Source organism: Oncorhynchus mykiss, chromosome 23, assembly GCF_013265735.2.
Source record: "Oncorhynchus mykiss isolate Arlee chromosome 23, USDA_OmykA_1.1, whole genome shotgun sequence".
Taxonomy (NCBI): domain Eukaryota; kingdom Metazoa; phylum Chordata; class Actinopteri; order Salmoniformes; family Salmonidae; genus Oncorhynchus; species Oncorhynchus mykiss.
The window spans coordinates 17,504,413-17,531,426 of NC_048587.1; the positions used below are offsets into that span (position 1 = coordinate 17,504,413).

At 43.5% G+C, this 27,014-nt stretch overlaps 1 protein-coding gene across 5 annotated transcripts in view; it reads right to left on the reverse strand.

Annotated features, from left to right (window-relative positions):
• Positions 1-6,947: 6,947 nt before the first annotated feature.
• The window catches only part of LOC110502357 (tight junction-associated protein 1-like), a 136,229-nt gene continuing 116,162 nt past the window's right edge, over positions 6,948-27,014 (reverse strand). For 4 of the 5 annotated variants that reach the window (XM_036959651.1, XM_036959650.1, XM_036959653.1 and 1 more), the window contains 3 exons: positions 24,216-24,323; positions 23,956-24,039; positions 9,161-10,660 (listed from right to left, as the gene is read on the reverse strand). In XM_036959651.1, coding sequence (XP_036815546.1) covers positions 9,161-10,660; positions 23,956-24,039; positions 24,216-24,323 — 1,692 coding nt within the window. Of the gene's footprint in view, positions 10,661-23,955; positions 24,040-24,215; positions 24,324-27,014 lie in introns of all 5 variants that reach the window. The other variant, XM_021580316.2, reaches the window with a different exon arrangement.

Here is a 27,014-nt window from a genome sequence, read left to right on the forward strand (position 1 = left end):
CAGCACATTCTCATGTAAGCGTAAATCCATCACTCTCCACAACTCCTATTCAGTTTGGTTGGTAATCAATTCCCAAGGACTCTTATCTATCACTGATCTACCGAGTAATCTAGTGAGACAGGTTTCTGATGTTGGGTGGCATAAATACAAAGCATTCCATTCCCGTAGGACAGCTAAATAATGAGTGGAAACAGATATCCATAATTAATGGACATCTCGGATCAATTTCCCAAGTTGCTAAGTGATCAGGACAAACAGACTGTTTTCCAGTGTATCACTATACGCAACCCCTCGCTGGACATGTGCTCAGAGGGCCCAACACCTGGTGGCATGATAAAATTGGCATCAAGGGCACAGCCATTAGTTTCAATGTTATCATAGCAATGTAATGGACTGACGGCAGCTGTAAGTAGGCTACTTACAAACGTATTGTTCATGAGCAGATTGTTGACCTTCTTGCAGTCAACATCATTGGATGCCACACAAAGAGATTCCTATAGAGAGGAGGACAGAATGCCCACAGGGAGGCAGGCTGTTTCACTGCTGGACCATGCCAAACATGAAAGCTGCAATACTGGCAAAGACAAGATTGTCTGCTATGCAATCAGATGCCTCTGAGGTGAAGAATCTCCTGTCTAATACAAGCATTTAATTAGATTAGGGTTCCTTTTTCATCGCTGTCCCCTTTCTCAGACAATGAAAGCATAATTTCAGCCATGGAAATCGAATTTGAGCTGAAACCAGATCGTATTCTTTTGATGCAGCTCTAATCACCTAGGTTTTACCATTCGGTGAGAACCTTTGTCTACCAAATAACGTCTAAATCATTCACACACATCACAAGAGGGTTTAGTCTTTTGGTTTTTATGTTTGAATTCTTTTCAGTTAATCATTGGAGGGGAAACCTCAACCTCCAACTGGACTAACATTTTGAAAGTGTTCCTCAATGACAGTTATCAGTAGGGGGCACCCCTGGATAAGAGTTCTAATCTTACAAGGGAAAAGTGGCACATCATATCGTTGAAATTCAAAATGTTGACCTAACATTGCTTAAATTAACATCCATGGCTACATAACCAGACCACAAAAGTAAAGTTTAAAATATTTTATTTGTTTTAAAATATACATCAGTTTACAAATTCAGAAAATAAAATTAGTACAGGTTTAACAGTCTTGTGTATAATATTGTCTTTGAAGTATTTTTTTAACAGGGAGAACATTTTTAGCCCGCTTACATACAAAAGAAAGGAAATCTACAAAGCCATGAAAGAACAGACACTGCAGCGGGAGAGTGATGAATATGCAACCAAAGAAAAACATAACGGAGCCCACTTTTCTCAGTATGAGAGAATAATCAGATTGCCACTTAACTCCATGCAAGACAGGTAGACATGGTTTGTGTGAATGAACCCAGTAACAGAACTGGATTCACTGTTGGGTGAGTCTGGACTTGAGACCTTAGTCTCCTCGCAATGGCGTCCATCAGGTACCACAGACTGCAGTGTCCCCTAGAATCAAAAAAGTTATAGGTATACCAGTATTTATCCCCATTAAACACAATTTCATATACTTAATAATTCACCTGCAGCCAAATAAAATAAAGTGCTGAATTAGGCATGTAACAGGGCTGCCCAACCCTCTTCCTGGAGATCTACTGTCCTGTGGGGTTTCAGTCCAACCCTCTTCCTGGAGATCTATTGTCCTGTGGGTTTTCAGTCCAACCCTAATTTAACACACCTGATTCTAATTAGCTGCTGAATCAGAACCTCTAAATTAGGGTTGGACTAAACCTACAGGACAGTAGATCTCCGGGAAGAGGGTTTGGGGCAGCCCTGGCCTATAACATGCATTTCATTCATATCAATGGGAGAATTCAACACCATAAATGTAGACATGAATAAGATGTAAATAACAAACAACAATGGAGGCATATATTGACGTGAGAAGACAGTGACAGCATCTTTATTAGTATTCCTGAACCATGTAATTGCAATGCCAACGTCCTCGTGCAGGGACTGGCTTTGTCATCAAGCTCAGATTGTATGATTACGCCGTCTGTGTGGGATATTACACAGTAAACCCTGTCTCTGTATTCATATGTAGAGCCAGGGTTTTCGAATTGTATAATGTAATACTTTACACTCCAGTTGTTCAAATATTCTTGCAGATCAATATTTCCAATAAACCCCTGGCGCTGTCTCAAAACTGTCACAATGGAGACAAGGCTCCTGTGAACCAACTGGCATGCTGTTTAAATCATGCTCAGACTAAAAGCTATATCGTGAAAATAACTGAGCGAGCTACCTGTTAAAAGGTCACCGTCACAGAGGGATTACCGTCATGACTAGTGTGTTTATTCCACCGCATCAGATAAAAGGAGTGACGAAGCCAACATTTCTCAGACTAAATTTAAAACGCTCCACGCGAGTGGAGCATCTCGGGGGAAGGCGACCTTGGATCAAAGAAGAGACGCGTCAGCAGAGATGTGTTCAATTATATTCACGAAAGAGGAGTCATTAAAGTTGCAGGAGACCAGATATAAAGGCCTATTTATACTGCTTAGTACATTGGAGCCTGCACATTCAATTCCCTCTTTTTTTCCCCATTTCCATTTCTGTATTTGAAACTGTGTCTACAGCACATCTGATAAGCCCATGAAATATTAAAAACATAAATGTCCATGTTGAAGACCATGACAGACTACTCTACTCCTTTTTGAAGTATTAGAGCCCTATTTCTGAGGGTAATAAAACATGAATAATTTAGTAAAGGGTTGTTACAACTCTTAATTATGGGCTATTAACACCATTTATAATGAAAAAGACCAATAAGCAGACTCCAAGCAAAAGAAAAGAGGTTTAAAAAGTGTGAGGGTGGAGTGACGTGAACCGTGTGGATTTGGGGGCCCGCGATCCAGGGTCCCGGTCCGTTACACTGAAGAAAATGGCGTTGAATTATTCAGGGACCAGGAGTGCAGCAGAAAGCCTCCAGCGTGTTGGATATAGTATGTGGAGAGACTTCTATACCGGGATCTGGTGACTCATCTCGCTCTGGAGGGAACACAGTTACCTCGTATGACACCAGTGACTGGCGGCGGCACAGGACTTTACAGCACAATGATGCTAGTTCCTTGATATGTGGCTTTTACTTGTTGGTCTAAGAATAGAGGTTTAAACAGGGGGGGGGGACTAAAACTCACATCTATACATATATTGTAAGAAGGTAGGCTCAATAGACATCAAGGATGAACATTTCTAGGTGGTGTCTGTGTTCCAGATCAGAATTAGGTGGCGGTTAGGGCATTTTTATAATGCGGCATGGACAGAGTTTACTGGCGCATCTTTTCTAACCTTGTGGAAACACGGTACTCGGCAAAAGCCCTCCGTCGTAATCATGAAGTGTTGTTGCATTTATCATCTTTGATCATTTAATTTGTCTTCAAAATGTAAGTGCAGGCAATTCAGAAAGTATTCAGACCCCTTCACATTTCACATTTTGTTATGTTATAGCCTTATTCTAAAATGGATTAAATACAGTTTTTCCTCATCAATCTACACACAATACCCCATAATCACAAAGCAAAAAGTTTAAAACATTTTTTTATTGTTGCAAATAAAAAAATAAACAGAAATGCCTTATTTACATAAGTATACAGAACCTTTGCTATGCAACTTGAAATTGAGCTCCGATGCATCCTGTTACCACTGATCATTCTTGATGTTGCTACAATTTGATTGGAAACTGTGGTAAATTCAATTGATTGGCATGATTTGGAAACGCATACAATTGTCTATATAAGGTCCCACAGTTGACAATGCATGTCAGAGCAAAAACCAAGCCATGAGGTTGAAGGAATTGTCAGTAGAGCTCCGAGAGAGGATTGTGTCGAGGCACAGATCTGGGAAAGGGTACCAAAACATTCCTGCAGCATTGAAGGTCCCCAAGAACACAGTGGGCTCCATCATTCTTAAATTGAAGAAGTTTGGAACCACCAAGACTCTTCCTAGAGCTGGCCGCCCAGCCAAACTGAGCAATCGGGGGAGAAGGGCCTTGGTCAGGGAGGTGACCAAGAATCCGATGGTCACTCTGACCGAGCTACAGAGTTCCTCTGTAGAGATGAGAGAACTTTCCAGAAGGACAACCATCTCTGCAGCACGCCACCAATCGGGCCTTTATTGTAGAGTGGCCAGGCTGTGTGGATGTTTTTCAGCGGCAGGGACTGCTAGACTGGTCAGGATCAACGGCGCAAAGTACAGAGAGATCCTTGATGAAAACTTGCTCCAGAGCAGTCTGATGAAACCCAGATTGAACTTGTTGGCCTGAATGCCTAGTGTCACAGACCACAGACTGGGGCGAAGGTTCACCTTCCAACAGGACGATGACCCTAAGCACACAGCCAAGACAACGCAGGAGTGACTTCGGGACTCTGAATGTCCTTGAGTGGCCCAGTCAGAGCCCGGACTTGAACCTGATCGAACATCTCTGGAGAGACCTGAAAATAACTGTGCAGCGATGCTCCCCATCCAACCTGACAGAGCTTAAGAGAATATGCAGAGAAGAATAGGAGAAACTCCCCAAATATAGGTTTGCCAAGCTTGTAGCATCCTACAAGGCTGTAATCGCTGCCAAAGGTGCATCAACAAAGTACTGAGTAAAGGGTCTGAATACTTATGTAAGTGTGAGATTAGTAAAAAAAAAAAAAAAAAAACATTTGCAAAATGTTTTTGGGGTTTTGTCTTTGAGGTATTGTGTGTGTAGATTTGATGAAGGGAAAAAACAATTTAATCCAGTTTAGAATAAGGATGTAACGCCACAAAATGCGGAAAAAGTGAAGGGGTCTGAATACTTTCAAAATGCACCGTATATGATATTACACCGTCTTCAGCCCACAGAGGGTTGCATGAACAAATACAAGCAGATGGCTTAGAGTCTGACTCAGAGTTAAGAACACTGCATGAGGTGTGTGACTTCATACTGGATTACTGCCTTATACTGAAGGGCTTTCACTGTGAGCTGTCAATCTGGGATCAATAAAACAGCAGGACAGTATCCGGCTTCATAACCACGCAATCAAAAAGCCATTAGAAAGGCAAACAAATACATGAATGAAAATGCAGACTTTTGCCTCAATCATCCTTATTATGTACTAAAGCTACAGTTGAAGTCGGAAGTTTACATATACCTTAGCCAAATACATTTAAACTCAGGATTAAATGTCAGGAATTGTGAAAAACTAACAAAAATTCCCTGTCTTAGGTCAGTTAGGATCACCACTTTATTTTAAGAATGTGAAATGTCAGAATAATAGTAGAGTGATTTATTTCATCACATTCCCAGTGGGTCAGAAGTTTAAATACACACAAATAGTATTTCGTAGCATTGCCTTTAAATTGTTTAACTTGGGTCAAACGTTTTGGGTAGCCTTCCACAAGCTTCCCACAATAAGTTGGGTGAATTTTGGCCCATTCCTCCTGACAGAGCTGGTGTAACTGAGTCAGGTTTGTAGGCCTCCTTGTCTCGCATACGCCTTTTCAGTTCTGCCCACACATTTTCTATAGAATTGAGGTCAGGGCTTTGTGATGGCCACTCCAATACCTTGACATTCTTGTCCTTGAGCCATTATGCCACAACCTTGGAAGTATGCTTGGTGTCATTGTCCATTTGGAAGACCCATTTGCGACCAAGCTTCAACTTCCTGACTGATGTCTTGAGCTGTTGCTTCAATACATCCACATCATTTTCTTTCCTCATGATGCCATCTATTTTGTGAAGTGCACCAGTCCCTCCTGCAACAAAGCACCCACACAACATCATGCTGCCACCCCTGTGCTTCACGGTTGGGATGGGTGTTCTTCTGCTTGCAAGCATCCCCCTTTTTCTCTAAACATAAAGACGGTCATTATGGCCAAACATTTCTATTTTTGTTTCATCAGACCAGAGGACATTTCTCCAAAAAGTACAATATTTGTCCCCATGTGCAGTTGCAAACCGTAGTCTGGCTTTTTTTATGGCGGTTTCAGAGCAGTGGCTTCTTCTTTGCTGAGCGGCCTTTCAGGTTATGTCGATATAGGACTCGTTTTACTGTGGATATAGATACTTTTGTACCGGTTTCCTCCAGCATCTTCACAAGGTCTTTTGCTGTTGTTCTGGGATTGAGTCGCTCTTCTCGCACCAAAGTACGTTCATCTCTAGGAGACAGAACGAGTCTCCTTCCTGAGCGGTATGACGGCTGGTGTTTATACTTGCATACTATTGTTTGTACAGATGAACCTGGTACCTTCAGGCGTTTGGAAATTTCTCCCAAGGTTGAACCAGACTTGGAGGTCTACAATGTTTCCCATGATGTCAAGCAAAGAGGCACTGAGTTTGAAGGTAGGCCTTGAAATACATTCACAGATACACCTCAAATGATGTCAACTAGCCTATCAGAAGCTTCTAAAGCCATGACATAATTTTCTGGAATTTTCCAAGCTGTTTAAAGGTACAGTCATCTTAGTGTATGTAAACTTCTGACCCACTGGAATTGTGATACAGTGAATTATAAGTTAAATAATCTGTCTATAAACAATTGTTGGAAAAATAACTTGTGTCATGCAGAAAGTGGATGTCCTAACCCACTTGCCAAAACTACAGTTTGTTGACAAGAAATTTGTGGAGTGGTTGAAAAACGAGATTTAATGACTCCAACCTAAGTGTATGTAAACTTCCGACTTCAACTGTACATAGAGAATGTCTGATGCTGAACACATTTTATGGATTACAATTAAGACAAATTCAACATGGCTAAATACAGAACGGTAAGTCAATTGAATATACTGGACCAAATGAAAGTCCAAAAGGAACACACACGCACACAATCAAAAATCAATCCAGAAAATCTAAAATTATGTCGATGAAAATGGACCTATAGCGAAAATAAATGCCAAATACTGTGAAGCCATGATTACATTCCAGATTAGGTATTGTATTTAGAAAGGGACAAAGATTAAAACTTTGCATTTTTTCAAATGATCTGAACTCTCTCCACCAAAATATCTAGGGGTGGGGACATCTGATAAGCACACTGATTAAATACTTAAAAGGTTGGCTGAACACAGAGGAAAACATATCAAATCATTCTCCTCTTCACACTAGTTACTAGTATAACATCCTCTGTGAACCCTTACAACGGAGACTGGGTAGTACACCAACACAAATACTTTCCTGATCAGGAAATTGTCAACGGTAAAGAAATAGCAAAAATCTCATCAACCAGCCCTGTCATACCATGCAGACCTTTCGCCTTCGATTATTCCTTGTCACTTTGATATTCTGGAAACATGTTGTTACTGAATACATTGCTAACAGAAGTGGTACACAATGAGAATTGAAGGCATCTTCAAGGAGAATTATCCCCCCCCCCCCCCCCCAGGGCCTAGTGAATATTTCCAAAACACATCCACAAAAATGCCTTGAAGGTTGTCGTGGTTCTTCTGAAAAACACTGTGTTTCATGCCATTTAGGTCTTCCTTTGTAATACCCCATGTAAAGTACCAGAGTTAACGATAGAACTATAGGCCTGTTTGTTTCTTGAAATGAAAATATAGATGACTAAATCCAATGACAGATCAATAACAGAACAAAAGTGAAAGAGTAGAAATACTTTGACTGTTCTCGATCATCAACGGCATATTATGTCCAGACCTCAGCCATAAAATAGTTGCATAAAAATCGAAATGTCAAAATCAAAATTATTTTCATGAAGAAGCGATTTGAAGAAATAGAAAAAGGTAACAATTACGATAATAGAAAGATAAATCAATGAAAACTATGTGTTATTGAGAAAATAAACTTGAGTGAGACCGACAATTTCAGGAATTCATTGAGGGTGACCTTCCTAGTTCTTGTGTAGTTGACCAATTACAGAAAAGAGAGCCCTTAAGAGTGGGTGCTCAACAGACTGCTGCACACTTCAGGTGCTTCAGAGGGGCATCAGAATAGATATTTTCTGGGAATTGGGGGGTTAGAAACCCCCTCAGACAGAGAGGGATAGGCACTGAGAGTCTGTGTGGGGGTCCGTTCCACCATCCACTCACACCAGACAACAGCATGCGCTTGCAAGTGCTTGCCCTCTTCACCATTCGTCCATTCAGAGATGGAGGTAAAGTTCTCCTGTTATCAGATTCCTGCATGACATATCATTTCTCTAGGGGGGAGGGGGGATCCAGGGTAAAAGAGAACAAACAAGGGAGAAGGCAACAACTCCCTCCATCCTGCATATCGCCGATCATCTCAAGACACGAGATGAAACGTTGCACCGTCTGGGCTGTTCCAGGAGAACACACACTGGCTGGATGTTTACACACAGGAAATGACCCTGCATGGCTATCTCCTGTTGTCGCCATTCTCCTCTCTGCAACACTTTTGGAGTGTTTGAGAGACAGAAAACTAACCTCATTCAGAAACCCCTGTAGGACCCTTTGTTCTGCTACTGGAGGAGATTGTAGGTTTACAGTGGAAAACGAAGGAAAGAACACCGCAAACTTTACCATTCAACCGGCAGCCAGGCATCGCACATATCTTTTAAAGAACAGTCAGCTCTTTACCATTCAACCGGCAGCCAGGCATCGCACATATCTTTTAAAGAACAGTCAGCTCTTTACCATTCAACCGGCAGCCAGGCATCGCACATATCTTTTAAAGAACAGTCAGCTCTTTACCATTCAACCGGCAGCCAGGCATCGCACATATCTTTTAAAGAACAGTCAGCTCTTTATCATTCAACCGGCAGCCAGGCATCGCACATATCTTTTAAAGAACAGTCAGCTCTTTACCATTCAACCGGCAGCCAGGCATCGCACATATCTTTTAAAGAACAGTCAGCTCTTTACCATTCAACCGGCAGCCAGGCATCGCACATATCTTTTAAAGAACAGTCAGCTCTTTACCATTCAACCGGCAGCCAGGCATCGCACATATCTTTTAAAGAACAGTCAGCTCTTGAATGTGGTTACTAGAGAATGTGTGTATTTCCTGACTAAACTCATGAGAGACAGCAGCATGGACAAAGGAAGGACCAACACGAATCATCTCTTTTCTGGTAAGATAAAGAGTCCACAGACCATTGAAAAGTTAGTCTGTCAGATGACTGATGAAGTGAGAGGAGTAAAGTCCCCTAGTCTCAGTCCAGCAGGTTACCATGCTCCTGTGCCCGGGTCAGGCTGTCTTTGCGGTGCAGGTGGTGGACTCCCATCCTCTTTACACTCTTCAGGGGTCGGCCGGGGGTGGAAGTGGAGGAGTTTGCGGGAAGGGGAGGGGTGTTCTTTGTGTAGTCCTCTAGCCCTGCCAGGACCCGGGGGGCTTTGACGGGGAAGTCCTGTGGCAGGATGTCTCTCTCCTCTGCAGAACTGCCTACAGACCCAGTCTCGTCCACAAAATCATTCCTATTGGCCTCCGCCGGGCTGGTCTCCACAGTGATGGCCGTTGACACGGTGTCACCACTGGTGTTGTCTCGGTCGTTGTCCAGTGGGTCCAGGGCCATCAGCAGCTGCTCGCTTTCCTCTGTGGAGAAGTCTGCTCCATAATGCCCCCTCCTGGTGCGGAGGTCAGCCATGCTGCTGGTGTCAGTGTCCAGGCTAGACTCTCGGCTTGCTGTCCAGCTGCGGGTGGAGGACCCCTCCTCCCCGTCTGAGTAGGCCCCCCGTAGTGCCCCCCTGTCGGAACCCCCGCCCACTGGCTTGCCGGTCCGGGTCCTCTCCAGGTCCTTGACCGTCTCGCTGCTGAAGGAGGTGCGGTTGACCAGGGTGCCCTCAGAGGATGGTGCCATCTTCTCCACAAACATGCGCTGCCAGTTGGCCAGCAGGTCCTCCTCGGAGCTACCTGAGCTGGCAAAGGCGCTGGGGGGCTGAGGGGGGCTGCTGAAGGGGCTGGACTGGTTGGAGAGAGGGTCTGCTGTGTCCAGCTGAGTAGGGGTGCGGCAGGGGTCACGCTGCCCCCCTCCCCCTGAGGAGGAGGACGTCCCAGATCGCCAGCCACCGTCCGACACAGCAGGGCTGTTTGGCACGGTGCGCTGGCGCTCGTTCTCCTCGTCGTTCTGCACCAGGCTGAGGGAGATGGCCTGGCGTGTTGCGTAGGTGCAGTTGGGCAGGGGGCTGTTCTTGGGGATCTTCACCTTGTCGTCCGAGGAGAACTCGATCACCTTGCGGCCGGGATAGAGGGGGTGGGGCGGAGGGGGGGCTGGGTAGGGGTTGAGCTTCTCGAAGGCACCACCCTCTCGACCCTCCTCTCCTGATTGGCCGTCTGCTGACAGGCTGCTCTGGCTCTGACACATGCCGTTCTGCTGGAGGAGCTCATGGGCCTGGCTGCTCTGGGCTGGGGCCCTGCTGCTGTGACCGGGACCCCCGTTCTCTCTACCCCCTCCCCCTGCCTGGGGCCCAGTCATGTCCACATGCACAAACACGTCCTCTGCCTGGGGCCGGCCTGCGCTGCTGCTGGACTGGGCAGAGTTGAGCACCAGAGGCTCAGGCTTCTCCAGGATGCGGGCAATGACTGAGGTGGGCACCACGTCGGCGGGCGTCAGGCTCATGGTGTCGGAGTCCTGGCCCTGGGCCCCCTGGGAACTCTTATCCGGCAAACTGGCCTTCATGTGCTTGTTCACCATGTCCTGCAGCTCATAGGGCAGCTGGAAGACAAGAGGAGACAAACACAAAACGTGACAGGTTTTGCAGACGGGCAAAGACATGTCAAACTCAGAACGAATTTCTGAACATTAAAGTACTTAATATTAGATGTAAAGAAAACATGTTAATTAATAATGAGAACAACTCCCCCACCTGCACTCTCTCCCAATTCCCTCAAATAACTGCAACTACTTTAAAAAGGTCCAATGTAGCTGTTTTTATCTCAATATCAAATCATTTCTAGGTAACAATTAAGTACAGTGATTGTTTTCAATTAAAATGGTCAAAAAGAAAAAAAAATAGCTTCTTTGCAAAGAGCAATTTCTCAAGCAAGAATTTTGCTAGGACTGTCTGGAAGTTGTCTGAGTGGGGAGGGGGAAACTGAAAACTAGCTGTTATTGGCAGAGAATTTTGGAATTCTTTCTTATTGCTCATGTAAATTCCATCCCACCAAAACAGGCTGAAATTCTTCAGTATTATTCCAACCTCAGTGTGGAAATATATATATAAAACATTAAAAAATCTGCATCTCACAAGGGCTGACAAATCTTTCCCGACTTGCTGTGCTTTTAAACAGCATGTGATTCCACTTTAAGAGCTCGCAGTGGGAGTATTTAGATTATCATGTCAAATGCATTAAGCTTTAACTTTCCCTAATAACCAAGTGGCAAAGACTTAGCACTCATATCTCTCCCATGCAAGGACTTTGTGCTCCGATCCAAATTAGAAAGTGGCACATCTCAGTGGGATACGAGTGGCGTCACGATTGTCAATTACAGTTCCAGATGATTTCTAAAAGAGCTGATGTGATCCTGTAGTGGATCAGTCTCTCTGTGTAAGAGCAGTGAATGACACTAACACACGGCTGCCAGGTTAGACATCACGGGGGTGTCTGATGCTTGATATGTGAATGGAAGAGAACAGTGGGATCTATCAGTCAGCGCTGTGAAGGAGACCGTCTCCTGCTGCCTTTCTTCCCTGGCCACCAAATGTCTCCTTGTCCCTGACTCCATGTTCACAGGAACAAAAAGCAGAGAGAACAAGACAAAAAAAAAGGCTCACCTCCAATGAGATAATTGAAGGGGGGGAGGGGGGGGGGGTGAGAAAGAAAGAAAGTGAGGAGCTGAAGTAAAGAAAAAGGCCGGCATCTAGGGCCCTTCGATCACGGTGATACTGGGTGTGACGAGCCAAGGCTGTGATATTGATATGTGGAAAATGGGCAGAGAGAGAATAAGTGATTCCACAGTCCCCGCTCACTGATGCCCTAACGATCCTGGTGAGCAACGATCGGCACGCCCGCCTCCCCCTCATTTCCTCTGGTCAGTGGGGTGGGCCAGGCAGGATCAATACAACTGTATAGGGCTGCCAGGTGACTCCTCTACTGGTCAGAATTGTACACGACATACCCCTGTGACCTCTGCCCAATTGCGTATAGCGATCAAACAAGCTGCCAAGAGTCATGGGTCAATGACTCATGATGAGCTTACAAGCAGCTCCTGTATCACATCCATGTGGACACAAAGGTTATATACAGTCGTGGCCAAAAGTTTTGAGAATGACACAAATATAAATTTTCACAAAGTCTGCTGCCTCAGTGTCTTTAGTGTCAGATGTTATTATGGAATACTGAAGTATAATTACAAGCATTTCATAAGTGTCAAAGGCTTTTATTGACAATGACATGAAGTTGATGCGCAGAGTCAATATTTGCTGCGTTTCATTCTTCAGTGAGCGAGATACCTTTTTTTAGCACCCTTCTTTCCTATAAAACATTGGCTGTGTTATTATAAGCACTGCAGACAACCATTGTGATGCAAATCTGCATGGGTCCATTGATGGCCACAGTCATGGTCATTTTACATGCTATTGTACTAACCGCTTACTCACTGCAAATTATAACAATACGCATAAACTCAACAATAGAGGAACAGTTTGAGGCAAAGTGGGTATACTATATATGGCATAATGCCTGGGGAGACAAAAGCATAGCTCTCTCAGAACAATCACATGTGCAGCAGTGTGAATTGGTGCTCACAGACAGCCAATCCACTCTAGTGATAAGCTTCAGGACTGGGCTGCTGGGAAACTCCTGCCATGCTGTATAATTGACTTGTGTTTCCTTAGCCAATCTTCAGAATCCATCAAATCTCCCACAGATGGCTGCTGCCTGCCTGATAAGATGATTTGTATACACGGCTACTTTTCCGACCCCCTCCTAGGGAGCAGCTCACTTGGACACAGGATGACTCAATGCTTTCTGCCTGCCAGCCTGTTTGTCTCTCTGCCCGCCTGCCTGTCTGCTTGCCTCTCCATGTCCATACTGCCAGATCTTTTGCAAGGAGGACTCTATAACCATGGTTATCCAGGTTTCCCTTTGGTGTACTTTTATCATGCTTCCTCTCGGTCTTACTTTTTCTCTCATAATGGATAAGGACTGTCAAGGGGACATTGCCTTATGGCCAATGCTTTGATTTTCAAAAATATGTCATCTTCAAGACACTTCACTTGTTTGTATTTGCAAAAATAGCTCACTGCAGCAATTGGATCTCAGTCTGTAGACCCATTTCAAGAACTACCCCTTTCTGCGACTATGTTTTCATCTAGGTCCTGAGTGGCTTAGTTGGTAAGAGGTTGGTGCTGGCAGGGCTAAGATGTTTGAAATGCCAAGATGCTACAAATGTATGCACTCATTGTACCAAACCCCCCACAGCTGATGTCCACGGCCCCGCAAAAATCTAACTAGAGTAATAAAAAAAATCCACATACAAATCTGCCCGTTTAAAGTAGAGATCTCAGTTTTGCATGGGCTGCGTCTCAATTCACCGCCTCCGCCTATGTCGGCCTGCCCCATCTGCGGTGGAAGGTGGCAGAGCTACAGCAGTGTTTGTCAGACCATGAGACGTCCAGAAAATTGGCCATGAAAACATCTGTGGTGTCCGAACGGTTGTTTTGCTCTACGACGCCCACAAGACTCGACTGAATGTAGCCTGGTACCAGTTTGAAAAATGAATGGCAGTATGGAGGTAGTTTAGTGCATTTAAAAAAAAAGTGGTTAAATATGTGTAAAACTTTCTTATATTGCTCAGATATAGGAGAGAGACTTAAAAACAAACGACCTTTAGATATTTTTTTGTTGACCATCTATTTTTCCATGTATGAATCTGTTATTCAATGCGTTTCTATGGGCTAATAGCAGTAAAGCCTGATTCAATGTTCCATCAAATAATGTTTTAACACACACACCTAAAGGGCTCCTAAAATTCTAAATCAAATAGCTAAATGAATTTACCCCCCCCCCCCCCCCGTGTCTTCTAAGTGGCATATACTGTACATAACAAAATCAGTCTCACAAGCTCAGACAAAACAAGGGGGTAAATTGCTAGCTCACTTGTTGAATAAGGGCATGAGTACATGCAATCAGTGTTTGAACTAGCTGCTGAATCTGGATGCATTTGAATACCTGAGAAGTTTAAAGTAGATCATGTGAAATGTGTGTTGAAGTACAAAAGTTGCCTTTGGCGTAGAACCACCAGGTAAGCAAAACGCTCACTCTTTCAACTAATGCTTGACAAATAGAGAGAGAATAAAATAGTTCACAAATAAATAAGCTGATCATAAAACAAAGGAATAAAATGAGGTGTGCGAACAGACCTGCAGCTTGTGGCAGATTGTTGGGTTTCCCAGCAGTATTCAATTATGGCAGAACTGCCAAAATTCCTTGCTCCAGCCAAACGCTACGCCACGCCCACAGACGTTAGTTTCTTCTCCGCAATTAGTCTGAACCTCCCAGAAGCCAATGGCTTGGGCCACAGCCAAGACACACGTGGGTACAGCGGCATTTTGAAGATTCGTCTTTGATCCTCTGATTAGTTAGACATGATCTAAATCAGAGATGACCCCTCATTTTGACATCAACACAAACAACTTCAGCGATGGCAGTCTCAGACTGAAGTATGTAGCGAACAGAGCAGTGTATGAATTCAGGCAAGAATTATACATCCCTTAAAAATAGCCCTGGCTGGCAGTCACTGCCTTGCAGCGACAACACGGTTGTCACATCGGCAGTAATAGTCCTCTAGAGACCAGAGCATCAGGCATTGAGACGGCACCGTCAATTCATACACTAACTAACTGAAGGTGTTTGAGCAGCAGGTAGCCCTGTGGATCAATGAACGAGGGAAAAAAAACCTAAGGCGCACATTCAAACACTGTCTCTCATTTACTGAGAGGGATTGGATTGTTAATATCACAGGTAGTGGAAACCATGATGTCACTAAAATTCACTGAAAAGGGTCGGACTTTGGCACTAAAAATGAGGCGTCTACAAGTTTATTTATTCAGTTGAACAAAAAGTATAAACTGTTACATTTGAAATGTAATTCAAATCTTAACTGCAAATCAAGTGTATCCAGACATAAGCACCTAGTTGTTCATTTCTTACAACCAACATGATAGTATTGACAGCAATGTTTAACATGTGATGCCCAACTTCCAAATAAAAGTATTCTTCACCTCTAGGGCGATTAAGTCCTAGACCACTGTTATACTACCCACAAGCAAGAATACAAGGCCCTCTCTCGGCCGTCATTCGGCAAATCGGATCATTACTCTGTACTCCTGCTTCCTGTTTACATCAGAAGCTCAAACAGGAAGCACCAGTGACCCGCTCAGGTGAGAAATGGTCACCAGAATCAGAGATGTTGCTACAGGACTGCTTTCTAAGCGCTGATTGGAATATGTTTCGAGACTCCGCCGATAACTTTGACGAACTAACCACCTGCCACCGACATCATTAGGAAATTAATCGGCGGCGTTGTCCCCACAGTGAAGGTCCGCTGCTTCCCCAATCAAAAGCCCTGGATTAACACGGAGGTTGGCGCTAATGGACAGGGCTACTGCACACAGAGCTATCGCAGACAACCCTGAGGCTACGGATGAGGACAAGAACAAGAAGTCCGGCTATGAGGTCCGCAGAGTCATTAAAACAAACAAAAGGACAATATAGGAGGTGAAATCATACTACACAGGCTCCAATGCCTGCTGCATGTGGCAGGGGCTACAGTCCATTACAGATAACAAAGGAAGACCAAGCTGCCCAATGATGCTTCTCTACCAGACAAATGCTCTAAGGCTTCATGCCACAATGAGTACCAACCACCCTGTAGCACTCACATCTGTAATCATGAAGTGCTTTGAGAGGCTGGTTATGGCACCAACTCAATCATTCCAGTTTCTTCAAGTTCCTCGGTGTCCAAATCACTAAGGACTTAAAATGGTCCACACACACGCACAGTCGTGAAGGTGCGACAGCGCCTCTTCCCCCTCAGGAGGTCGAAAAGGTTTTGCATGGGTCCCAAAAAGATAAACAGCTGTACCACAGAGTATCTTGACAGGCGACATGACAGCTTGGTATGGCAATAGCACTGCCATCGATAGCATGGCGCTATAGAGGGTGGTGCGGACAGCCCGGTACATCACTGGGTCCGAGCTCCCTGCCATCCAGGACCTCTATATCAGCCGGTGTGAAAGGAAGGCACGGAACAGCTAAAGACTCCAGCAACCCAAGCCACAGAGTGTTCTCTCCGCATCTGCACGGCAAGCAGTACTGGTGCATCAAGTCTGACACCAACAGGCTCCTGAACAGCTTGTATCCCCATGCTATAAGACAGCTAAATACATAACTAAATAGCTAACAAAATGGCTACAGAAACGATAACCCTTATTTTCGCACACTCACAGGACCCTAAACACTTCAACACACAAACACTCACTTCATCATTTGCTCACACACACAACATGCACATACATTTATACTGACTCTACACACACACACACACACACACACAATCATCATATGCGCTGCTGCAACTCTTTTTTTATCATATCCTGACGCCTAGTCACCTTACCTATACATGTCCACTTTATCACTCCAGTATCCCTGCACATTGTAAATATGGAACAGACTGACTCTGTACATAGTACGCTTGCTTCATGTTCTTCTTAACGCTTGTGTGTTTTTGTTCTACCTTATGTTATTTTTAGTATTACATTGTTATTAATTACTGCATCGTTTGGTTTAGAGCTTTGCAAAAAAGGCATTTCACTGTACTTGTGCATGTGACATTGAGTACGGTTAAATGCACACTAATGCTATTTTTGTGGATAGTAAGATAAATATAATAGTTTGATAATGTTTACATGCTTTGCAAGAAAAACAATTGGTCTGTCATGTAGCATGCTGTTCAGTATGTGTTGACAGTCCTTTCTACCGCTCCATTTTTGAAAGATCTAACGTTAGCCATCGAGAACTACAAAAGTTTTGCTACTTTTCTCAATATTGTTGCCCTGAATTTAGCCGGCGCTATCGACAGATCAAGTAGAAAAAGTCATGGGATACTTTCTGCACACATTCCACGGTCAGTGTGAACCGAAGTGACAAACTAGATGTAGCTACAAAGTTAAATGGTTCCAGTATGCCGTGAAGCGTTTATCCATGTACAGTTGAAGTCGGAAGTTTACATACACCTTGGCCAAACATTTAAACTCAGTTTTTCACAATTCCTGACATTAAATCCTAATAAAAATTCCCTGTTTTAGGTCAGTTAGGATCACCACTTTATTTTAAGAATGTGAAATGTCAGAATAATAGTAGAGTGATTTATTTCAGCTTTTATTTATTTCATCACATTCCCAGTGGGTCAGAAGGTTACATACACTCAATTAGTAGTTGGTAGCATTGCCTTTAAATGGTTTAACTTGGGTCAAACATTTCATGTAGCCTTCCACAAGCTTCCAGTCCAAAGCTTCCAAAGTCAAGCTATTGGAGTGGCCATCACAAAGCCCTGACCTCAATCCAAAGAACATTTGTTCTTTTTCACAATAAGTAGGGTGAATTTTGGCCCATTCCTCCTGACAGAGCTAGTGTAACTGAGTCAGGTTTGTAGGCCTCCTTGCTCGCACGCACTTTTTCAGTTCTGCCCACAAATGTTCTATCGGATTGAGGTCAGGGCTTTGTGATGGCCACTCCAATAGCTTGACTTTGTTGTCCTTAAGCCATTTTGCCACCATTTTGGAAGTATGCTTGGTGTCATTGTCCATTTGGAAGACCCATTTGCGACCAAGCTTTAACTTCCTGACGGATGTCTTGAGATTTTGCTTCAATATATCCACATAAATCCCCTCCTCATGATGCTATCTATTTTGTGAAGTGCACCAGTCCCTCCTGCAGCAAAGCACCCCCGCAACATGAGATGTTCCCATCCCCGTGCTACACGGTTGGGATGGTGTTCTTAGGCTTGCAAGCCTCCCCCTTTTTCCTCCAAACATAATGATGGTCATTATGACCAAACAGTTATATTGTTGATTCATCAGACCAGAGGACATTTCTCCAAAAAGTACAATCTTTGTCTCCATGTGCAGTTGCAAACCGTAGTCTGGCTTTTTTATGGCGGTTTCGGAGCAGTGGCTTCTTCCTTGCTGAGCGGTCTTTCAGGTTGTGGATATAGGACTCGTTTTACTGTGGATATAGATACTTTTGTACCTGTTTCCTCCAGCATCATCACAAGGTCCTTTGCTGTTGTTCTGGAATTGATTTGCACTTTTCGCACCAACTCTAGGAGACAGAATGCGTCTCCTTCCTAAGCGGTATGACGGCTGCGTGGTCCCATAGTGTTTATACTTGCATACTGTTTGTACAGATGAACGTGGTACCTTAAGGCATTTGGAAATTGCTCCCAAGGATGAACCAGACTTGTGGAGGTCTACAGTTTTTTTCTGAGGTCTTGGGTGATTTCTTTTGATTTTCCCATGATGTCAAGCAAAGAGGCACTGAGTTTGTAGGCAGGCCTTGAAATACATCCACAGGTACACCTCCAATTGACTCAAATGATGTCATTTAGCCTATCAGAAGCTTCTAAAGCCATGACATCATTTTCTGGAATTTTCCAAGCTGATTAAAGGCACAGTCAACTACAGTGCCTTGCGAAAGTATTCGGCCCCCTTGAACTTTGCAACCTTTTGCCACATTTCAGGCTTCAAACATAAAGATATAAAACTGTATTTTTTTGTGAAGAATCAACAACAAGTGGGACACAATCATGAAGTGGAAGGACATTTATTGGATATTTCAAACTTTTTTAACAAATCAAAAACTGAAAAATTGGGCGTGCAAAATTATTCAGCCAATTTTACTTTCAGTGCAGCAAACTCTCTCCAGAAGTTCAGCGAGGATCTCTGAATGATCCAATGTTGACCTAAATGACTAATGATGATAAATACAATCCACCTGTGTGTAATCAAGTCTCCGTATAAATGCACCTGCACTGTGATAGTCTCAGAGGTCCGTTAAAAGCGCAGAGAGCATCATGAAGAACAAGGAACACACCAGGCAGGTCCGAGATACTGTTGTGAAGAAGTTTAAGGCCGGATTTGGATACAAAAAGATTTCCCAAGCTTTAAACATCCCAAGGAGCACTGTGCAAGCGATAATATTGAAATGGAAGGAGTATCAGACCACTGCAAATCTACCAAGACCTGGCCGTCCCTCTAAACTTTCAGCTCATACAAGGAGAAGACTGATCAGAGATGCAGCCAAGAGGCCCATGATCACTCTGGATGAACTGCAGAGATCTACAGCTGAGGTGGGAGACGCTGTCCATAGGACAACAATCAGTCGTATATTGCACAAATCTGGCCTTTATGGAAGAGTGGCAAGAAGAAAGCCATTTCTTAAAGATATCCATAAAAAGTGTCATTTAAAGTTTGCCACAAGCCACCTGGGATACACACCAAACATGTGGAAGAAGGTGCTCTGGTCAGATGAAACCAAAATTTAACTTTTTGGCAACAATGCAAAACGTTATGTTTGGCGTAAAAGCAACACAGCTCATCAACCTGAACACACCATCCCCACTGTCAAACATGGTCGTGGCAGCATCATGGTTTGGGCCTGCTTTTCTTCAGCAGGGACAGGTAAGATGGTTAAAATTGATGGGAAGATGGATGGAGCCAAATACAGGACCATTCTGGAAGAAAACCTGATGGAGTCTGCAAAAGACCTGAGACTGGGATGGAGATTTGTCTTCCAACAAGACAATGATCCAAAACAGAAAGCAAAATCTACAATGGAATGGTTCAAAAATACATGGTTCAAACATATCCAGGTGTAAGAATGGCCAAGTCAAAGTCCAGACCTGAATCCAATCGAGAATCTTTGGAAAGAACTGAAAACTGCTGTTCACAAATGCTCTCCATCCAACCTCACTGAGCTCGAGCTGTTTTGCAAGGAGGAATGGGAAAAAAATTCAGTCTCTTGATGTGCAAAACTGATAGACATACCCCAAGCGACTTACAGCTGTAATCGCAGCAAAAGGTGGCGCTACAAAGTATTAACTTAAGGGGGCTAAATAATTTTGCACGCCCAATTTTTCAGTTTTTGATTTGTTAAAAAAGTTTGAAATATCCAATAAATGTCGTTCCACTTCATGATTGTGTCCCACTTGTTGTTGATTCTTCACAAAAAATACAGTTTTATATCTTTATGTTTGAAGCCTGAAATGTGGCAAAAGGTCGCAAAGTTCAAGGGGGCCGAATACTTTCGCAAGGCACTGTAAGTGTATGTAAACTTCTGACCTACTGGAATTGTGATAGTGAATAAGTGAAATAATCTGTCTGTAAACAATTGTTGGAAAAATGACTTGTGTCATGCACAAAGTGGATGTCCTAACCAACTTGTAAAATCTATAGTTTGTAAACAAGAAATTTGTGGAGTGGTTGAAAAACAAGTTTTAATGACTCCAACCTAAGTGTATGTAAACTTCCGAGTCTAGCTACATTGAGAAGTTTCTAATTTTGTCAGAAAGTTCAAGCGTACTGTTAGTTAGCTAGCAAATGTTGGCTCGCTAGCTAAAGTCATGTGTATGATCTATGTAGTAATATTATTAGAATCAGAAATCCATTTGCATTGCTAGTTATAGCCTAATGTTAGCTAGCTACCTATATTTTTATCTGGACACTTTCTGTTTTTGATATTGCTACTATGCAAGTAACCACTTCACTGTACCATTTACACCTTTATCCTATGCATGTGACAAATATTTTATTTGATATAGCGTGTATTTACCACATGGCCTCACATGTGAATCCTTAAAGAGATGGGTTTAAGAGGGTGTGAACGATGCTGAATGGGTGTAGACAAATAAGAGCTCTCCAGTAGGTGTACCAACACATTCAAGGGCCATTTTCTCAAAAGTGGGGTTACAAGTTGATCAACTTTCAAAGCAAAATTACTTTCCCATTGTTTCTCAACTACAGTGTATGATACTGTCTATTTTTATGTAAAAAAGACAATTTCAAATTCTGCTACATAAGACCAAATTGAGCCGGTCGGTCACATATGAAGTTTGTATGTGATTACTACTTCTACTACACATACTTTTCAGTTGTTTACGAATTCACTAAACTCACATTAAAGGAGGGAGGCTCACTGGGCTGGTGCTAGCACATGCTCTGATCAAATACACAGCTGGAACGCTGATCAAGGTGTATGCATCTCCTAATAATTTGAAAGATTGCTGAGAAAACCAGGTGTTTTAATCAGCGTATGCTTACTCGATTTTGACCTTACACGACTATTCCATAATCTGCCTACTGCCATAATCTATTTAATATTGATATATTAGTGTGCATGTAAACATACTCAGTAAAACTTCAAATATTTGTTGGTTATGGAAGTGATGCCCAGAGGAGCCTCGTCCTTCTTAATCCGTGTTGAACTTCGTAATGGCATTGTTCAAAACAATTGGCACGTAGCGAAAACATTTTCTTTTAATCAAGTCTTAGGGAGTGAAATTACGGGAGAAAAAAATAATCAAATGGATTTTACACTTGAGGAAAAACATTTAAATTGAAGAGACTTAGTCATAGCACAACACTTTGGTTTCGATTGATTTCTTTAATCATACTGACTTCAAGTCCTTTGTTTGCTGATGTATTGATTACCCAGTAGGCTCTGAACTCCGTAGCTCTTGATCTCAACCAGAAAATCTCATCCAGAGGTGGGAACAGAGAGAGGGGTGCTTCGAGTTTTGCTGACATCATTGCTATCAATAGCAGTTCCAGACTAAGAAAGTCTCGGAAAGTATTCAGAATCCTTCCCCTTTTCCACATTTTGTTACGTTACAGCCTTACTCTAAAATGGATCGAATAAATGTTTACCTCAATCTAAACAAAATACCACAATGACAAAGCAAAAACAGTTTAAAAATGAGGATAAATGTGCAAAAATGTATAAAGAAAAATACCTTATTTACCTAAGTATTCAGACCCTTTGCTATGAGACTTGAAATTGAGCTCAGGTGCATCCTGTTTCCATTGATCATCCTTGAGATGTTTCTACAACTTGGAGTCCACCTTTGGTAAATTCAATTCATTGGACATGATTTGGAAAGGCACACACCTGTCTATATAAAAGGTCCCACAGTTGACAGTGCATGTCAGAGCAAAAACCAAGCCATGAGGTCGAAGGAATTGTCCGTAGAGCTCCGGGACAGGATTGAGTCGAGAAACAGATCTGGGTAACAAACATTTCTGCAGCCTTAAATGTCCCCAAGAACATTGTGGCCTCCATCATTCTTAAATGGAAGAAGTCTGGAACAACCAACTCTTCCTAGAGCTGGCCACCCAGCCAACCTGAGCAATCAGGGGAGAAGGGCCTTTGTCAGGGAGGTGACCAAGAACCCGATGGTCACTGACTGAGCTCTCGAGTTCCTCTGTGGAGATGGGAGAACCTTCCAAAAGGACAACCATCTCTGCAGCACTCCACCAATCAGGCCTTTATGGTAGAGTGGCCAGACGGAAGCCACCCCTCAGTAAAAGGCACAGGACAGCCCACTTGGAGTTTGCCAAAATGTACCTAAAGGTCTCTCAGTCCATGAGAATTCACTGGTCTGATGAAACCAAGATTGAACTCTTTGGCCTGAATGCCAAGCGTCACGTCTGGAGGAAACATGGCACCATCCCTACGGTGAAGCATGGTGGTGGTAGCATCATGCTGTGGGGATGTTTTTCAGCGGCATGGACTGGGACACTAGTCAGGATCAAGGGAAAGATAAGTTATTTTTTATTGAACCTTTATTTAACTACGCAAGTCGGTTAAGAACAAATTATTATTTACAATGACCTATCCCGGCCAAACCCTCACGATGCTGGGCCAATTGTGCGCCGCCCTATGGGACTCCCAATCACGGCCAGTTGTGATACAGCCTGGAATCAAATCGGGGTCTATAGTGACGCCTCTAGCACTGAGATTCAGTGCCTTAGACCTTTGTGCAATTCGATAGCCCAAGATTAACGGAGCAAAGTACAGAGAGATCCTTGATGAAAACCTGCTGCAGAGCGCTCAGAACCTCAGACTGGGGAGAAGGTTCACCTTCCAACAGGACAACGACCCTAAGCACACAGCCAAGACAACGCAGGAGTGGCTTCGGGACAAGTCTCTGAATGTCCTAGAGTGGCCCAGCCAAAGCCCGGACTTGAACCCGATCAAACTTCTCTGGAGAGACCTGAAAATAGCTGTTCAGTGAAACTCCCCATCCAACCTGACAGAGCTTAAGAGGATCTACAGAGAAATATGGGAGAAACTCCCCAAATACAGGTCTGCCAACCTTGTAGCGTCATACCCAAGAAGACTGGAGGCTGTAATCACTGCCAAAGGTGCGTCATCAAAGTACTGAGTAAAGGGTCTGAATAATTATGTAAATGTTTATTTTGAATATATTTGCAAATTTGTTGCTTTTTTATTATGGGGTATTGTGTGTAGAATGATCCGAGAAAAATGTTTTTTTAAATCAATTTTAGAGTAAGGCTGTAATGTAACAAAATGTGGAAAAAGTCTAGATGTCTGAATACTTTCTGAATGCACTGTATTGTACACACATGGGCAATCAATGCTATGATGTACAACACTCAAACACACACACAAGCTGTGATAAAGTGGGCAGGCAAACCTCAGCTTTAAAAAAAAAAAAAAAAAAAATCCTCTTTCGATTCTCTTTGATTTTCTCTTTGCCTCATCCTCTCGGACGCCAGGGTCAGACAAAACATGTGAAGAGCTCCGCAGCCTTTTTTAAAAATCACCCAGGCGACCGCTCTCTCCCCATTTCTCCCCTCTCCCACATCCAAGAGTGTCACTACGGAGTGCAAAACACATTCAAGCTCCAACAATGCCACTGTGACAAGTGGAATACGTTTTATATACAAGCCTCAATCATTTCCACTAAACGATCAGAGCTGTACTTACATCTGCAAACTTGTGGTTTCTGAAATGGGACTTATTGCACTTCAACAGCTGCACGGCCAAATTGCAATCTTGCCGATAGCGCTCCTGTCAGGGAGAAGAATCAACAAGGCCATTTCTCACACAACACTCACACTTTATCCGCAGAACGGTGTGTTTGATCTGCTCAATGTCGTATTCTTGTCACACACTGTGGTCCTACATTATACACAACTTAATATCTGGTATGTGATAACTCAGAGGGACAGTGAGATAACACCCACGTTCAACTCCTCCAGCTTGTCGATGGTGTTCTTGGCGTCCAGGAGTTTGTTGGTGAGCTCCACTATCTCCTGGTCCATTGTCTTCTTGTCCCTCTCCACTTTACGGAGCTGCAGAAAGAGAATAGGGAGGGGAGAATAATGTTAGCCGTGCTAACATGCTAGCGGTGCACTAGCTGCTGGACTCTCTGTCTGAGTAAGTACACCAGAGGCGGCTGGTGGGAGGAGCTATAGGAGGACGGGCTCATTGTAATGGAATAAATGGAATGGTATCAAAACAGACCAAACGCATGGGAACCACACGCTTGACTCGGTTCGATTTGATTCCATTCCGGCCATTACAATGACGACGTCCTTTTATGGCTCCACCCACCGGCCTCCTCTGAAGTACACAAGGAGTGATTTCCTCATTGATTAAAGTTAAAGCATGTCTCCTCCTTCATCCTCTCCGCTAGCTGACACAGCAGCACAGAGATGGAGGCTGCTGCTTTTGTTCTCCACTCAGCTCAGTAGTGTGGTTCGAGAACAAAAAACACACAGGCACAGGACGTGTCCTATATAAACAGATCGATAGCACATTATGAAGTAACACAGTGTGAACTCAAATGACTCTGGGTCTGAGTCTGTGCCGAGTCCCCCTAATATGTAGTTACTCCCTCTCCTTCTCACCCATGCAATATGTTAGGGGAAAAACGACTGATAACTTCAAGAAAACACCTGGGAAGGTGACATGTCAATTGTATTTTTTAGAGGGCTAGTGAATCGCTTCAGTTATCATACAGTTAGGTGAGTGATTGGTAGATTTCGCAAGGGCCATGACAGGCAACAATTGATCAAATACTCTGTAGCTTCAAATCAGGATTTAAGGGATTCTCTAATATAAAAAGATGTCTCTGATTTCAGAGGTACCACAGGAAAAGCCTGTGGTCCTGAGTAGCTGTAGTGACTATCCTTTAAGTAAGATTTAGCCTACAAATTGTGCTTGGTACAGTAGGGACCTCACACTATATGTGCAATACACCTGTCAAGTTGAGTTAACAACAGAAGATTTCCCCATTTCAAATTGGAAGAACAAACCGCCGGTTTTCTCTGGGCTTCTGAACATTCTCTCGCAGCAAATGATCCCCAAACCCGAGCTGGAGAACTTCGAAACCAATTAAGAGTGCGGATCCAGATTCTGTGACCCGTGCACGTGTAGTGCGTTTGTGCTTGTAAGCGAGAGCAGGTCCAGATTGTACAAGAATTTGGAATACATTAATATTCACCGCAGGTTCATTAGAGCCTCCAGCGAGCCCACTGCGAGTGGCTTGGACCTGCACCGACACCCTGTAAACCCACCAGCCGAGCGCCACCCTGATAAGGCTTGCTGTTCTGTTCGGGGGGCACTACCTGCAGCTTATATCTGACATATTGTACATTTACTGGATGTTAACTGAAGCCGGCAAGGAGCTCTGTCTGGTTGTTTCAGATCCAAATCCTCACCAAGGGACAGGGTATAGTCACTAACATTAAATCACACCTGCTTGAAGAGAGGATAGAGAATCAGTGAGAAAGGGAGTTACTGTGAGACATTTACACAGAATGAGACCCAGACTGTAGCTCCTGCTCCATTGCTTGCCATGTCAAAAATGAACCAATTATCTGTACGGTATATTCTCAACTGGAGAGTCTGAGGAGAAAAATAAATAAATAAAAGCACACAGAAAGAAGCCAGTCAGCGCCTCATTGTGATGCAGAGACGCAGCTCAACTGGGCAAAGACACGGCCATAAAACACCTTAGTGATCTCTACTACAGCACTTGTGCAGCAGCGCATAACAAGCCTACGGTAACTCAAAAAGGGGATATATAGAGAGGTGGGGGACTTGAGACTAGAAAAGTAAAGTTTCAACCACTAGGCACACCTAGAGAAACACATTATTTCCCCCCAACCTCAACCCCCATAGCAGCGCTACAGAAAGGATGATCTACTGCGGGACATCTAGAGCAGTTTGCAAGGACAAGACAGGAGGATGGAGAGACTTCTTATTCAGAAACAACAAGCAGAGCAGTAATGAAAATGACAACAGTAATAAATGATCGGAGGGGGGTGATGGGGGAGGTAGTCGGGAGAGAAAAATAATGATAACGCAACTGCGTAGACCCAGGTTTGACTGATTGCAGCCTGATGATGAGACAGCCCGTCATGATTCGGCAGCATGAGGAGAGAGAGGAAGAGAATGAGAGAAAGACAGAAAAAAAAACAAGACAGACTGCTGGTGAGAACGACGACAACAAGACAGAACATTTTGGTCTCTTCTTTTACACGAGATCGCCAGTGCTTCATCGCCTAATAAGGTTTCTGATTGCAAACTCCTCTACCGCAACACGTCAAAATTTGTTGAAATAAGGCATGCAATTTAGGGCCTCAACTGTTCGACAGTGGTCCGTTCACAAGCCTATTCCCAAACACACTATCAATAGACCTCTAAAAAGAACTGCGAAATATCATCAATTCAGGCTCCACACAAAAATAATGCAATCCCCAAGGATGAGGAAGGAGGATTTTAAAGCTGTGTACTAGGGGTGACCGAGAGTACTCGATTCAAGGTTTCTAATCTGTTTACTTATAATTGAATAGAAGTACTCAATTTCGACCTACTCTGCTCATTAAATTTATAAGCACTGGCAAAATGTCTAACTAAGTTGTGTTTATTGTCTGGAGTATGTCAATCGCTTTGAAAATAATGTGTTGAGTTGTGTATCAGAACAACCAGTAATTGGAACAATTACCGCAAACTTTTCCCCTTCAACCCCGTTTCAC